Source organism: Cuculus canorus, unplaced genomic scaffold (genome assembly GCF_017976375.1).
Source record: "Cuculus canorus isolate bCucCan1 unplaced genomic scaffold, bCucCan1.pri scaffold_120_arrow_ctg1, whole genome shotgun sequence".
NCBI lineage: Eukaryota > Metazoa > Chordata > Aves > Cuculiformes > Cuculidae > Cuculus > Cuculus canorus.
The window spans coordinates 22,868-38,458 of NW_026527764.1; the positions used below are offsets into that span (position 1 = coordinate 22,868).

General features: G+C 54.7%; 1 protein-coding gene across 1 annotated transcript; it reads right to left on the reverse strand.

Moving 5' to 3' along the window:
- Positions 1-8,267: 8,267 nt before the first annotated feature.
- On the reverse strand, positions 8,268-14,835 carry LOC128850614 (hydrocephalus-inducing protein-like). Its single transcript, XM_054055582.1, has 9 exons — positions 14,755-14,835; positions 13,833-14,042; positions 12,875-13,012; positions 11,938-12,115; positions 11,298-11,418; positions 10,749-10,882; positions 9,573-9,709; positions 8,629-8,756; positions 8,268-8,403 (listed from the first exon to the last, which is right to left on the reverse strand). Exons 1-6 carry the CDS (start codon positions 14,833-14,835, stop codon positions 10,840-10,842), a joined length of 771 nt encoding a protein of 256 aa, XP_053911557.1. The 3' UTR covers positions 8,268-8,403; positions 8,629-8,756; positions 9,573-9,709; positions 10,749-10,839.
- Between the last annotated feature and the right edge of the window lie 756 nt (positions 14,836-15,591).

Sequence of the window (15,591 nt, forward strand, 5' to 3'; positions counted from 1 at the left end):
GCCCAGAACACCCATTTCTAGGTCGGAGCACCTATTCTTGGGGCCAGAACTCAAGATTTTTAGGGCTAGAACACTGTTTTTTGGGATCAGAACTCCCATTTTGGGGCCAGAGTCCCCATTCCATGACCCCGGCCTTTGATCTCTGCTTTTGTCAGTGTCCACAGCCCTCTGGCTGGGCCACAACTCCAATTCTTGGGGCCAGAACTAAAATTATTGGGCGCCGAACTCCCATTTTTGTGGCCAAAATACAGACTTTTGGGGCTAGAACTCCCATTTTGGTGGACAGAAGGCTGATTTTGGGGGCCAGAACTCCCATTTTGGGGGGCAGGATGTTGATTTCTGAGGTCAGAACACCTAGTTCTGGTCCAGAGCACCGATATTTGATGTCAGAACTCTGATTTCTGGGGCAGGAACGCTGATTTTTGGGGAGAGAGCATAGATAGTGAGGGGTCCAGAACATGCATTTTGGAGCAAGTGCACTAACTTTTAGGGCCAGAAGTGCCATTTCTGAGGCCAGAACACAGATTTTGGGGCCAGAAATCCCATCTTTGGTGCCACAAGACCCCTTTTTGGGACTCAGCCCCGTTCCCAGACCCCTGGCTTGGATCCCTGCCCTGCTCAGTGCCCGCAGGCCCCTAGCTGGGACGAGAACACTGATTTGGGGGGGCAGGAACACCCATTTTTTTGCACAAGGACGCTGACTTTTGGACCAGAGCACTGATTTTTCGGGGCCAGAACCGTTTCTTCGGGGCCCCATTCTTGGGGCCACAATACAGACTCTTGGGGCCAGAACTCCCATTTTTGTGCATAGAACACTGATTTTGGGGGCCAGAACTCCCATTTTTGGTTCAGGAACAGTGATTTTTGGGGACGGCACACACATTTTTGGGGACAGCACATGGATTTTGAGGGGTCCAGAACATGCATTTTGGAGCAAGTGCACTAAATTTTAGGGCTAGAAGTGCCATTTTTGAGGCCAGAACACAGATTTTGGGGTCCAGATATCTCATCTTTGGTGCCACAGGACCCCTTTTTGGGTCACAGCCCCATTCCCAGACCCCTGGCTTGGATCCCTGCTCTGCTCAGTGCCCACAGACCACTGATTTTGGGGGAGATGAACACCCATTTTTGCGCTCGGACACCGACTTTTGGGCTAGAATTCTGATTTTTTGGGGGAAAGAATCCTTTCTTTTGGGGTGAGAACACCAATTTTACAGCCAGAAAACCTATTTTGGGGCAAGAGCACTGAATTTCGGGGTCAGAACACTGATTTTTGACGCCAGAACACTGTTTTTGATACCAAAACACAGCTTTGGGGGGCAGAACACTTTTTTTTTGGGGGGGGGGGGAAAGGCGGGCAGATCCCCTGGCTTTGACCTCTCCTTTCCTCAGTTCCCACAGCTCCCTGAGTGGGGCCAAAACTGCCATTTTGGGGGCCAAACCTCTCTTTTGGTTTTTTTCATCCACAACACTGATTTTTGGGGGCCAGAACACCAGATTTAGGAGCAGAATACTACTATTTGGGGCCAGAACTGCCATTTTTGATGCTAGAAGTGGAGTTTTCGAGGACAGAACTCCCATTTTGGAATCAGAACATTGATTTTGGGGGCCAGAACTCAGATTTTTAGGGCTAGAACAGTGTTTTTTGGGGATCAGAACTCCCATTCTTGGGGCCAGAATACAGAATTTTTGGGCCAGAATTCCGATTTTTGTGCATAGAACACTCATTTTTGGGGCCAGAATTCCCATTTGGGGGGGGCAGGATGTTGATTTTTGAGGTCAGAACACCTATTTCTGGCCCAGAGAACCAATATTTGGCATCACAGCGCTGACTGTTGTGGCCACAACACTGATTTTTGGGGAGAGAACATGGCTATTCAGGGGTCCAGAACATGCATTTTGGAGCAAATGCACTAACTTTTAGGGCCAGAAGCGCCATTTTTGATGCTAGAAGTGGATTTTGGGGGCCAGAGCTCCCATTCTGAGGGCCAGAAGACCCATTTAGGGGCCAGAGCCCCCATTCCCAGACCTCTGGCTTTGATCTCTGCTTTTCTCAGTGTCCACAGCCCTCTGGCTGGGCCACAACTCCCATTCTTGGGGCCAGAACTAAAATTACTGGGTGCAGAACTCTTGTTTTTGTGGCCAAAATACAGACTTTTCGGGCTAGAACTCCCATTTTTGTGCATAGAACACTGATTTTGGGGCCAGAACTCCCATTTTAGGGGGCAGGACGTTGACTTCTGAGGTCAGAACACCTAGTTCTGGTCCAGAGCACCAATACTTGGCATCAGAGCTCTGATTTCTGGGGCAGGAACAGTAATTTTGGGGCAAGAGCACCAGATTTTATGGCCACACCACCAGTTTTAGGACCAGAACACCACTGTTTTAGGCCAGAACTGCCATCTTTGAGGCCAGAAGATGGATTCTGGGGGCCAGAATTCCCATTTTGGGGCCAGAACACGGATTTTTAGGGCCTGAACTCAGATTTTCAGGGCTAGAACACTGAGTTTTAGGATCAGACCTCCCATTTTGGGGTCCAGAGCCCCCATTCCCAGACCCCTGCCTTTGATCCCTCCTTTGCTCAGTGCCCACAGACCCATGGTTGGGGTCAGAACACTGATTTTTGGGGGCAAAACCAGCCATTTTTGTGCAAGGACACCTGCCGGTCAATGTGCTCCTCTATGAAGCTGTGCTCTCTCAGATGTCGAAGCCTTCCAGCAGAGCTGTGGTGGGGGAAGACGCAGCCTCACTTCCCCCATCCCCAGGGCTCTCTCTCCAGCCGGAGGCCATGCTCAGCTCCCTCCCTGAGCCCCAGGGAATGAGGCAGGCTTGCAATGCTGGGCTGCCTACCCGACCACACGTCAGCCCTCTGAGGGAGATGCTGGGCCCTATTTGAGACCTCAAGACCCAACCCAGCACAAAGGATCAGGAAGGACTGTGGCTGCATAGGGTATACCCAGGCATGGGGCTGCCCAGGCCCAGGGCAAGCGGCTCAGAGCAGAAGGAAGGGGAGCGAGGACTGGGTCTGGAAAAGCAACAGATGTGGGACACAGCACTCACAGTGTTCAGCCTTGATCATTTCCTGAAAGTCCTGCTTGGTTTTCTTTTTCACGATGGACTCGCAGGCACCGATATCTGCACAGCCAAGAGAGATGGGCACTTAGGAGCCTGAGTCCCTAACCTGTCTCTGCTACAGACATCCGCATGGACCAACAGCCCCTGCTGTCCCACCCACTGCTCGCAGCCTCTGCCACTCCTGGGGACGAGCAAGGACCTTCCACTCCCCCTGCATCCCTGGGGAGCCCAGGCAGCTGCTGCAGCGGCCGAGGGCCTCTTCCTCCCCACTATCCCAGCCCAAGCTCCTACGCAGGCTCAGCAGGCGATGCTCTTGCTTTAATCCCTTCAGTTCCTGGGAGACAAAATTCTTCATCTGCTTGATGTCCATGCCACGGCGCCGCTGTGAGAGAGTGTCCAGGGAGGTGATTGGGCTGCAGAGGGACGGCACTGTGGGCGTCCCGCACATCGGGGCAGTACTCACGTCCCTCACCGCTGGCTGCGATTGTGAGGTTTCATAGTGGAACACTTCTCCAGGTTCCTGGCTGGAGCCATTTGGGAGGGGGTTGTTCCCACATTTCCTCCCTTCCCCCCAGCTGCCTGGGGAGCTGTCGCCCCACAAGGGCAGCAGCCCCAGGGCCACGTCATGGCCCAGCGTGGTGTCTGCAGGTAAATACGGGCAGCTGGGGCGTGAGGACGATGCCAGCTCTGAGCAGCCACGCCGTGTCCAGTTCCTGGTGACCGAGGGGCTGTGGGCAGAGGAGGTGGTGTGTGGGCCCTGGACCACCTACGTCTGTGTGCTGGAGCCGTGAGGACCCCACTGCTATGGCAAGGAAGATGAGAAAGCTCCACTCTGGCCCTGTGGCGGGCAGGCATCCCCAGGCACAGCAGGGCTGCGTTCAGCCCCAGGGGAACGGAACGGGCAACCCTGAGCCTGGCCAGTGCCAGGCCCTGCCCAACTGCAAAGGGCAACCCAAGGAAGGACCGAAGGTGTTTATTACATCTACTTTTCCATAACAGCTAGGCTAGTGCTTCATGTTGCCTACAAAGGATATTCCCAGCTTGCCACAGCCCCACGGCCTGAAGTTACACCCAGGCAAGGCTTAGATTGGATACAAGGAAAATGTCTTTGCTGACAGAGTGGCGAAGCCCTGGGAGAAGCTGCCCAGGGCAGTGGGGGAGTCTCCAGCCCTGGAGACATTCAAAAGGTGTAGATCCAGCAGGGACAGGGGGGTTGTGTCGATGGACTGGATTTTCAACCTTAACCATTGCAGAATTCTAAAGCCGTGCCCAACGCTGCCGCCCTCTGCTTCAGCCCCCCCAGCCACACACAGACCAGCAGCTATTTACACAAACATTTATTTCGTCTTCTCATTAACAGTATTTACAGAGCTCGAGCAAAGAGAGAGCACATAGAGAATAAATAACAGCAAGGGGGGACTGTAGTGATAACAAAGTGCAAGTAAGTCATGCTCCGAGACAGACAGTGGAAGCAGGCTGTGCTCAAGGGCTGTGTCATACCTCCCTGTCCCCAGGGCAGGACAAGCTCCCCCTTCCCAATGGCAGGGAAGGTGCCTCATGCAACTGGAGCTTGGGTCGTGGCTACCCCAGGCTTGGGAATGAGGAAAGGGAGCAGCAGGACACAGTGTCCACGGCTAGCGATGCTCCAGGAGGAAGCAAGGCAAGCTCCCCTCATAGGGAGGGTCCTGCTCCTCCACTCCTGGGGACCCACAGCCTCACGGGGGGTGGGGTGGGGTGGGGGGAGGGGAAAGGCGAGACCCTCTGCATCGCAGCCAGTCTGAGTTCAGTGCGTGGGGCAAGCAGAGCTGGGTAAGGGAACCACAGCTAAAGTGAGCCCACGCTGAGCCAAACCTGCTGTGGCATCAGTAAAAGATGATGCTGATGGGACAACCGCTATAGAAAAGGAAGGGAAAAACGCCTGCAAAGGAGAGCGCTGAAAGCAGCTCTCTGGAATAGGTCCTGTCTGTCCCTGAGCATGCTTGGCCAGGCAGAGTGCCTGCAGCTCAGCACCACCAGGAGCAGGAGCCTGGGCTCCCCCCTGCAATATCCTAACATAACAGCCTACTTGAATCTTCAATCACAAACATTGGCAAGAACTCAACAAATGAAAAAAAAACTTGCTCTTAATAGTGTCCCTGGGGCAGGAACTCCCTCCCCCGCAGGGCGCCAGGCCGGAGCAGTGCCCAGGACCCAGGCAGAGGTGAACCCCGCAGCCTGGGAGGCGGGGGGAGCTGCGCAGGCTCTGCCGGAACAAGGACTCACTACACCTACCAGCAGCTGGGGCTGGGCAGGCAGCACCTCAGGAGAAGCCGTGGGTGCTGGTAGAGTTCAGGACGTTGGAGCTACTGGCAGCCTTTGAAAGTTCGCGCTGTGGAAAGAAGAAGCAGGAGATGGGCATGAAGGGACAGAGAGAAGGCCTCCAGGCCAGCAAGGAGGGCAGGCCAGGCTACTCCTGCTGATTTGTTTGGGCTCCCCACCTACTCCTGCTACGGTATTCCTGCCCTCTTTTGAAGCATGGAGGAGCTAAGGAAGAACTCTGAGCCCGTGAGGCTCCCAGAAGAAGAAGAAGCTGTTGCCCACGTCCCTCTCCCTCCTGCAGCGGGCAGGCTGGCTGTCCTGGGAAGCCCAGGCCCCTGCACTGCAGCCCCTCAGACAGGCTGGGGAGTGCCACCATCTCCAAAACCCCTGCGACAAGGGACTCTGACCACAGGGGAGGCTTTACTCAGGCAGCCGGAAACAGTCACATCTCCAGAGAGCTTTACCGCAGCACGCAGAGGAGCAACACTGACCACACGAAGATCAGGGAGAAAAATCCAAGAGGATACAAGTCCTCTGCACTTTAAGGCACGCTCTAACAGCCCAAACAAAGCAGGCAGCATCAAGGAATGGCAGAAAAGGCACCCACACACAAGATTTGGAGAGCTCGCAGTGACAGCAAAAGGAGAGAGCACAACACGAACAGAGCCAGCAGCCACCGGTGAGGATTTTAACTGAAAATGAGTAAAACGTGGATTAGTCGGGGATGTTCTCTCCAGCTGCAGTGACCGGGAAGCCCAAATTAACCTCCTCCCTGGATTATTTTGGTGATTAATCAAGAGCATTGAAAAACAACATCTCCTCGGATCTCAGACTTTAGAAGCAGATCAGTGTTTTGGGGGGACACATTCCTCCGGAGATGACCAACTTGAGGTGAGGAATTCCCAACTTTGGGAGTGGGAGGTTGGCCACTAAAAACCAGCCTGGATGCAGGATGTGTCACTCAAAGGTTGTACTTCCAAGCCATACAGCCAACAAAGTAGCTGGGGAGGGGAGAGAGCCTTTGACCTAAGTGGGCAGCAACCCACCGGTGATGGTTTCAGGACTCCTGCCAAGACAAGTGTGTGGTACCTGCAGGCCGTAGTCAATCTCTGCGTTGTCCAGGACGGAGTTGATAAGGGAAGCCTCCCCACTCAGTGCAACCTCGTAGGTGGGGCCTCCCTCCACCCTGCACAGAGTCATGACGCCGGTGACGATGTTTGCGTGGCCAAAGAAAGTGAACATGACCCGCTGGCTCTCACCCGGCAGCAGTACACCATGCAGAGGCAGGATGTTGAAAACCTGGAGACAAGGGGGGAGACACCGAGATGTCAAGCATCAAAATCGGGGCAGAAGAGCAGCCATGGCTTGGAGCAACGGACAGACGTGGCCAGAGGGGCATCTTCCTCAAGTGCAGGCAGAATCATCCTCATTTCGTCCTGCATCCACTACACTTTCCAGCAAAGGAACCATGTGATAAATCTTCTCCCATACTCACCAATTAATGCATTAATTAACACACTACCTTACAGTAACTTGGGAGGCCTCCTGGCAGCAATAAATTCTCTCTGCTGCAGAACCTGCCTTTGATAACACCCTTTGCTGCCTCTAGAGAAACACGAGACCTGGAGGTGAGAGCCCTCGGAGCCACGGGGTGGACTCCAGCCCAGCTCATCTGACTCCTGATGCTTTTCATTCTCTCTCTGATTTGCAGGCTGCTCTCTCTCAAGATGCTACAGCAAAGTCTACTGCAGAAATTTCCTATCAACCGCTTGATTAGGGACAAGATGAATAACGCCCTCCATATCTGCTACGCAGGTAACGTCCTTGGTCAGCCCTGTGACATGGCCCACACGGCCCCTCCAGTGACCAGTTGCTTCAGCACTGCTGTGTGACATGCTTGGAGGGGCACGAAGCTGCACTTTGAGCAGCGCTGAGGGCCACCAGCGGGAGTGAGGGCTACGTAACTGCTGGCCACACCGGAAACGCAGAAGCGAGACTGATTCCCACCTACCTCCTCTATTCCCACGCTGACGGGCTCTGCCTGCGTGAACTGCCTCCGTTGCAGGCTCCCAGTCTCCTCAGTACCTTCCACCTTTGGAGCAGTGGATGGTAGTGGCTGGAAAACAAGGATCGAGGGCTGTGGCAAGCAGCTGCCTGGTCTGGGCAAGACTGCTCTGCTGCAGGTGACATCGCCTCATCAAGCCAGGAACAGATAAGGTGGCACCTGGGTGCAAATCCAGTAGGGGTCTGTCCACACCTTCAGCTGAGTGTGGGTCCAAGCCCACCCACAGAGGAGCCACAGATGCCATCTGCACTTCCTACACACAAGCTTCCCAGGCAATCTGGATGTTCCCAGCACTCGGTCCCGGCAGAGATCTCAAGGACATTTTGCACCCTCGTACCAGCCTGGCTTCACTCACTCCTGCCCAAAGAGCACGCTAGGAACCTGATGCCAGGACAGGTTCAGTTCTCCGTGACGAGAAGAGAAACACTGCTCCAAGGGAAATGTATTCAAACCAGGCAAGTAAGGTCTGTGAAAGCGCTTGAGATGACCATTCCATTTCAGACGGTGGTTAGGTTTCACCTCGTGCACCCATCAGTGCAGGACAGCTGAGGACCTCTGCTTGGGCATTCCTCTCAAAAGGCACATTCCTGACGAAGGCAGCCGAGATGTTTTTTCTGTCTCGCAGCAGCTGAGTGCGCATGTTTAACCTCAGAGGTGCCACCTTTCAAAAGGAAGCTTGTCCCTAGGCTTTGTGTTTCTCCCCTGCAGAAGCCCCGCGTCCAGTCGCTGGCCCTGCTGCCAAGCACACTTGTGGCTGCAGAAGAAAATCTACATTTGCTTCCAGAGAATCGCTGGCATCTGCTGGCTTTTGGAGAGCATCTCCTGCTGTTCCCAGGCCTTTGGCTGGCTCCTCTGCAGCCTCTTCCCTGGAGCTGCCCTCTGCAGATGCTGAGCCTTCCAACTGGGCTATGTTCTCCTGTGGTGGTTGCGGTGTGATGAAACACTGACTTGCAGGAGGGCTGAACCTGGAAAACAAATCAACTTTGATCACAGACCTGCAGCGGGACAGAGAGAAGCTCACACGAGCTGCTCCGCAGCAGGATGTGGCTCCTGGGTGGGCACTGCAGCTCAGCAGTGGGTCTGAGCCAGCAGCTCCAAAACCAGGATGGAGCACGTCAACTGCTGTTCCTGACCTGCCACCCACCCTGAGAAGGGGTGCGGGCACAGGGGTGTGAGGAAACAGGTGGTACCTTGATGGGCAGGAGCACGTCCACCTCTCCCAGTGGCAGGTTGGCACTTTCTGAGTCAAAGTGCACTGTGAATGACTCGGTCTCACAGCACGGCAGGTCCTTCACGTGCTCCGGCTCCACACGGAAACCTTGAACAGAGGAAAATAAAGCAGCTGAGACACACAATCGATAGCAACATCTCACAAGCATGTTAAGCTCAAGGGCGTCCTGGCTGGCAGCTCTGAAGGACCCCTTTGCACCCATGGAGCAGCCCACTACTCTTTCTTCCCTGTCACAGCACAAGGGAAAAGGGTTCTCGCAGGTAGAATCCTGCTAAAAAGGACACCTATCAGCTGAGAGGCTTCAGTCATTTCTTCATCAGTCATCCCAGGGGAGGGTGCAGAGAACTCTCCAAAGGAGAACTTCCAGCTGAACTCCCCCCACGCCGTATGCTACCCCGAAAACAACTTAGAGGAGACACCTGACCACCCTTCAGACACAGTGGGTCTGGTGGTACTGCAGCCTCACCTTGAGGCCTGTTTCAGAAGCCTTGTTCAGCACGACAGAGGACCTCACAGGCTGTTTTCTCAATAAAGGCTAAACAGAAGGCCATGACATTATCAACTTGGAACAAAGCACTCCCCAACCACTACGGGTCCATCTGTTTGCAGCACAAGCCCAGAGAATCCACAAGGAAATGCAGATGCTGCTCACTGGAGCAAAGAGAAGATGCTGAGAGCTGACCAAGGCAGTCGCCCCATCCGGGCCCTACAGTGAAGGCAGGCCAGGTCTTTGGGCACCGCTGCACGGGAGAACTCTGTTTCTAAAGCACCAAGCAGAGGGTCTCAAGGAGGACAAAGGTGGACAAACAAGCGCTCAAAAAGCTCCCCATGTCCAGTGGCTTAAGCTAATCTGTCAGAGACAGCTCCTTCAAGCCCACGTGAAATCGCACCAGTAGTGATTACCTGTGCTACGCAGGACCCTTCGGCCAGTGCAGAAGGACACAGGAAACCGCCCGGTGTTGGTGATCTTCACAACGTGAGTGTGGGTACTACCACGAATGACGTAGCCAAAGTCCAGGATGTACTCAGGCAGCTCAGCTCTGAAAGGACAAGTAAGGACAATCCTTAAACCACAGCCTGGACAAATTTCTAAGCAGATGGAAGAAACAAATAAAGTGGATTTGTCTTCATTCACTGCTCTAAAAACTCAACCCAAGCCTCTGAAACCAAAGTCCTGGCCACCTGGTAATAAGACTTTGGTAAGTCACGGGGACTGTAGGTCCAAGGTTTTCCCAGCTACCCATGGGACAATAAAATAAAATCAAGACTTTAAAATGGATACTGGTCACAGTTCCTCCGCTACAACAAGCCATCCTAGATAAGTCCCTTGGCCCTCCACTGGGCTCAAATGAAACTGCTAAGCCTGATGTACAGGCCAAGCTTGAAAGTGCTTCAGGACCTTGTAATAAGATTTGCCTGCACAGGAAACCTTCCCTGTTCTGCAACCAGACCTGTCCCCAAAGCAGCACCAGTAAACACACTCATTAATCCCCACAGGATTCATGGGAATGTCCTTTTCCAGAGCAATCCTGCTCAGGAAAGCACGTAACTTAGCAGCTCTGCAGAGCATTTTCTTCGTGGATTGGACCCCACCATGCTCATGCCTCATCACATCAGAACAAAGGGAAGGGCCAAGTTACCCAGGGAAGCCCTGCAGTGCCACCACCATCCAAGCCATCTGATCTAGGGTTTGTCAGCCTGTGCCATCCTAAGCTCTTTTGGCTTAGTGTGGTCTGTTAGGTGAAAACAGACATCAGCTTTGAGTTGCCTCTTTCAGAGTTGGTCAGCAGGGATGGCGTCTGTGCTGTCTGGAAGGGCCTGATGGTCTGCACTGGGCCCCCTCAGCTCTAAGAGCAGAACCCAGCATCTGTGCGGAGCTGAGCACATCCAAAGCTCAAGGTGGCACTGTGGCAGTGAGGACACTCATCCGCTCACAGGGAGCATGTCAAAGCTATCAGGATCAGGCCCTTCCTGAAGCGCCCAGCTCTGGAGACACAAAGAGCTGTAAGAAGCAGGGGGGCATTGCTGGGTGTTTACCCTCGGGACACATGCAGACAGAGTACGGCAGCCCCTACTAACTTGAGAAGCCCGCAGCGAGCACACTGGTCAAAGGCAGTGTCCTCTGGGGGACCGCAGGCCAGAGCTTTCAGCTGCTCCAGGGCATGTTCCTCTAGCAGCATCTGCTCCATCTGCATCTGCAGACAAGGCTCCAACTGAAGAAATGAAAGACAGTGCCTGGTTAGCAAGGGTCCTTCCCAAGGTACAGGCTGGTCTCCTAAAGACGATCCCACCCTGCTCCTCTGGATGGGGTCCGCCTTGGGCTGTGAGCAACAAATATCCCAGTGAGGACCTGACCCTCCATCACAGAATACCATAAACTCAATCACCTGAGCATGGCCTTCAGAATCTCTCCCTGGGGCAGTCGGGAACCTGATAGCTATGGGAGGACACCTCCAGAGGTGGGCAGCCCCTGGGGCAGCACTGAGCCAATGCAGGATCACGGCCAGCTGTGGGCAGGGAGGGCCCAAGTGCCAGCAGGACACTGGGAGCCTTGCTCTGGGCTGCAAGAGGACCAAATGACACAGGGGGAGGGTGGCATGTGCTAAGCAGGGCAGCAGCCGTTCTCACCATGGTGCTCGAGCCGTCTCTGCAGCCACAGTTTCTCCCAGAACAACAGCTTCATCTCTCTGGCTGTCTTGTTCCATCTTCTCTTTTGCCACCTTGAGGACCTTCTCATATTTTTCATTTCCTGAAGGAAGAAAATACCCACAAATAGCAGTGTGGGCGCAGCACCATTCCCATTAGAGCTGGAAGTCCCACTCGCCCAACATTGGCCCCTCCCAGGACCACACTACTTGAGCAACCTATTGAAAGCAGATGCTGCTGCTCCTCTATGAATCCTGATGTTCACTCCCACTCAATTTTCCTCCTGACACAGAAGCATCTCATCCCCTGTAATGTGATGCAAATCCAACTCTGCCAAAACCCTTGTCTATTAATTAGCCTCTGTTACAGCTTTCCCAAGCGTTTCTGCCCAGCCATCATCTTCCAAGGACTCCGACAGGCTCTAAAGGATGGTTCCAGGGGCAAAGCCCACAGGCTCATCTGCCAGAGACTCAGGAAGTATCAGAGGGTTGACTATTGCTCTGGTAGCCCTGAAACCTCCAGGCTTGGTGGAGTGGGTGTGAGCTGCCCTGGGGATGGGAGACGCGGAGCAGGTGGGGTGGGAACAGAGGACCTTCCTGGAGAGCAGACAGGCAGTGCTCACCTTTGATATTCCTGGGGAGCTCCAAGGAGATCCTGGGAAAGCTACCCTCTCCTTTTAAGGAGATCTCTTCTGGCTCCAGGTGACCCACTTGGACCTGGAAAGTCCTGCAGAAGCCACCAGGTACTCCTGGCAGGTAGTAGACTTTCAGCGCTTGCTCCTTGCCAGCTCCAACATAACCCTGCAGGCACGGGAGAAGAGGGAGGGAATGCACCAAAGAGGGATTGGTGGAGGGCTGGCTCAGGTGACAGACATGCTGAGAAGAGAAGGCAGGTTCTCATACGTGAGAAAGTATCACTTTACAGCTTTCTTGCATCCAAAAGCTAAGCTCTCCTACACCAGGATGCGGCATGTCCTTCCAGAGGACTTGCCGGGATGCATTCCCCCGGCACAGACCTTCAGACTGCCCTTTGCGCAGCACGAGTGCAGCTCAGCCCCTAACGGAGTCTTCCCCTCTGCAGCGAGAGTCAGGCTCAACAAACAGAAGCTCCTTTTTGAGCCACTGTGGAAGAAGAGTGAAGTACCCGCACGCTCTCAGCAGGGCCGGCAGCTCCTGTCACAGCACGGCAGTGGTTCCCAGGCAGCTGTCGAGGACAGCTGCGTAAGGTGACCCTCAGGAAAGCCGGCAGCATCTGGCTCCAGCGCCGGCACCAGCAGAGAGCTCAGCAGCCACGCTCCACAGCAGCCAAAGCGCTCGTGCCTCCCACCAACACCTGCTGTGGGACAGCGGAGCCACCCGCCAGCTCAGGCCGCTCAGGGCTGCGCTGCCTTGGCTCCCTCTGTCTCCAGCAGCGACTGCTTACGGCCCTGCCTCTCCCACCACCTCCTGGGAGTTCTCCTTTTCTTTTCCCGTTTGTTTTCCCATTTTTTTTCCTATAGCCCCTCCTGGGCAGCCGGACATGAGGCCAGGCTTAAGCACTTGTGCCTCCTCCACACTCACCGTGCTGGGCAGGACCAGGGGCTCGCGGGGCCGCGGGCAGCCTGCAGTGGCCACGCTGGGGCTCAGCACTGCATAGGTGAATCCCACCTTCCCACTGTTCCGCAGGGTGACCTCCGCTTCTCCAACTTTGTTAAACCCCTGAAGAGAGCACAGAGGAACGGTGAGTTACAGACACAGGCCTGATGGTGGGAAATCCCTCTGCTTTCGCTGGGTTGAGAGCAAACGAACACAATGCAGGAGAGAAGCAGGGGCAGAGGAGATGGGGGCACCTGGCTCTCCTGGCTTAACCTGGGGAACCCACAGCCACAAGCGCCTCCTCGCCCTCCACAGGAACAGAGCTTTACCGCAGCATGCAGAGGAGCAACACCGACCACACGAAGAGCAGGGATAAAAATCCAAGAGGATACAACTCCTCTGCACTTTAAGGCACGCTCTAACAGCCCAAACAAAGCAGGCAGCATCAAGGAATGGCAGAAAAGGCACCCACACACAAGATTTGGAGAGCTCGCAGTGACAGCAAAAGGAGAGAGCACAACACGAACAGAGCCAGCAGCCACCGGTGAGGATTTTAACTGAAAATGAGTAAAACGTGGATTAGTCAGGGATGTTCTCTCCAGCTGCAGTGACCGGGAAGCCCAAATTAACCTCCTCCCTGGATTATTTTGGTGATATTGAAAAACAACATCTCCTCGGATCTCAGACTTTAGGAGCAGATCAGTGTTTTGGGGGGACACATTCCTCCGGAGATGACCAACTTGAGGTGAGGAATTCCCAACTTTGGGAGTGGGAGGTTGGCCACTAAAAACCAGCCTGGATGCAGGATGTGTCACTCAAAGGTTGTACTTCCAAGCCATACAGCCAACAAAGTAGCTGGGGAGGGGAGAGAGCCTTAGACCTAAGTGGGCAGCAACCCACCGGTGATGGTTTCAGGACTCCTGCCAAGACAAGTGTGTGGTACCTGCAGGCCGTAGTCAATCTCTGCGCTGTCCAGGACGGAGTTGATAAGGGAAGCCTCCCCACTCAGTGCAACCTCGTAGGTGGGGCCTCCCTCCACCCTGCACAGAGCCATGACGCCGGCGACGATGTTTGCGTGGCCAAAGAAAGTGAACATGACCCGCTGGCTCTCACCCGGCAGCAGTACACCATGCAGAGGCAGGATGTTGAAAACCTGGAGACAAGGGAGGAGACACCGAGATGTCAAGCATCAAAATCGGGGCAGAAGAGCAGCCATGGCTTGGAGCAACGGACAGACGTGGCCAGAGGGGCATCTTCCTCAAGTGCAGGCAGAATCATCCTCATTTCGTCCTGCATCCACTACACTTTCCAGCAAAGGAACCATGTGATAAATCTTCTCCCATACTCACCAATTAATGCATTAATTAACACACTACCTTACAGTAACTTGGGAGGCCTCCTGGCAGCAATAAATTCTCTCTGCTGCAGAACCTGCCTTTAATAACACCCTTTGCTGCCTCTAGAGAAACACGAGACCTGGAGGTGAGAGCCCTCGGAGCCACAGGGTGGACTCCAGCCCAGCTCTTCTGACTCCTGATGCTTTTCATTCTCTCTCTGATTTGCAGGCTGCTCTCTCTCAAGATGCTACAGCAAAGTCTACTGCAGAAATTTCCTATCAACCGCTTGATTAAGGACAAGATGAATAACGCCCTCCATATCTGCTACGCAGGTAACGTCCTTGGTCAGCCCTGTGACACGGCCCACACGGCCCCTCCCATGACCAGTTGCTTCAGCACTGCTGTGTGACATGCTTGGAGGGGCACGAAGCTGCACTTTGAGCAGCGCTGAGGGCCACCAGCGGGAGTGAGGGCTACGTAACTGCTGGCCACACCGGAAACGCAGAAGCGAGACTGATTCCCACCTACCTCCTCTATTCCCACGCTGACGGGCTCTGCCTGCGTGAACTGCCTCCGTTGCAGGCTCCCAGTCTCCTCAGTATCTTCCATCTTTGGAAACAGTCACATCTCCAGAGAGCGGCTGCACCACCGCAGCGGGCCTGTTCCAGCAGCCCCCAGCTCTGCCCTTGTGTGGGGGTGGGAGGTGCCCCCGACATCATCAGGGGTGTGTTTGTGCCTGGTCAGGGCCTCTGCGAGGGGAACCTCTGCTTGCAGGGTGCAGCGGTTCAGATCCCGCAGGTTGTCCAGCACGTCTGCCAGCTTCACCAGCTTGGCCTGGGGGCTGCAGCCCGGCGCCTGCTCCACCTGGAGCTGCTTGCGCTCAGCCCGCGGCAGCGCCTTGTCCTCAGTCACCTCCGCCACCACGTTCCGCACCGCTGCCCCAAACCGCTCCTTCACTGCCTGTCGCTCTGAGGTGCCAGAGGAGCTTCAAGCTTCAGGAGCGCTCCAGGATGTGAGGCCCGGTTCTGATTCTGGAAGCACAGAGAACCAGACTCATGTTTTGAAGGTCCCCCGGGCCCCCAGGCTCGGCACAGAAGGAACAGAGGAACGATAGAAATCTGAGCTAGAGGAAGATTTCCTAAATGCTGTTACTGCCCTCGCTCTTTCTCCCTCCTCAGGTCCAAGAACATCCTGTGGCAACCCAGTGCAGCAGGTAGAGACACAATTGGCTTAGCAGGAGGCAGCAAAGCTGAGTGTGACAGCAGTTGGAGCTGTGCCACCTCAGCCCATGCCTCTTCGCCCAGCCCACTCTAGAGGGTTCCTTACCCTCCACTCCAGAAGGTGGCAAGCGAGTCACCGCTGAGT

What these genes read in the sequence shown, in the direction of transcription:
- LOC128850614 (XM_054055582.1), bottom strand. Translation starts at nt 14,835, where the DNA reads ATGGAAGATACTGAGGAGACTGGGAGCCTGCAACGGAGGCAGTTCACG. An exon ending in CCCTGGTCCTGCCCAGCACG is followed by an intron (nt 12,116 to 12,874) that starts GTGAGTGTGGAG and finishes CCGTGCCTGCAG; the next exon opens with GGTTATGTTGGAGCTGGCAA. An exon ending in GCTCCCCAGGAATATCAAAG is followed by an intron (nt 11,419 to 11,937) that starts GTGAGCACTGCC and finishes TTCTTCCTTCAG; the next exon opens with GAAATGAAAAATATGAGAAG.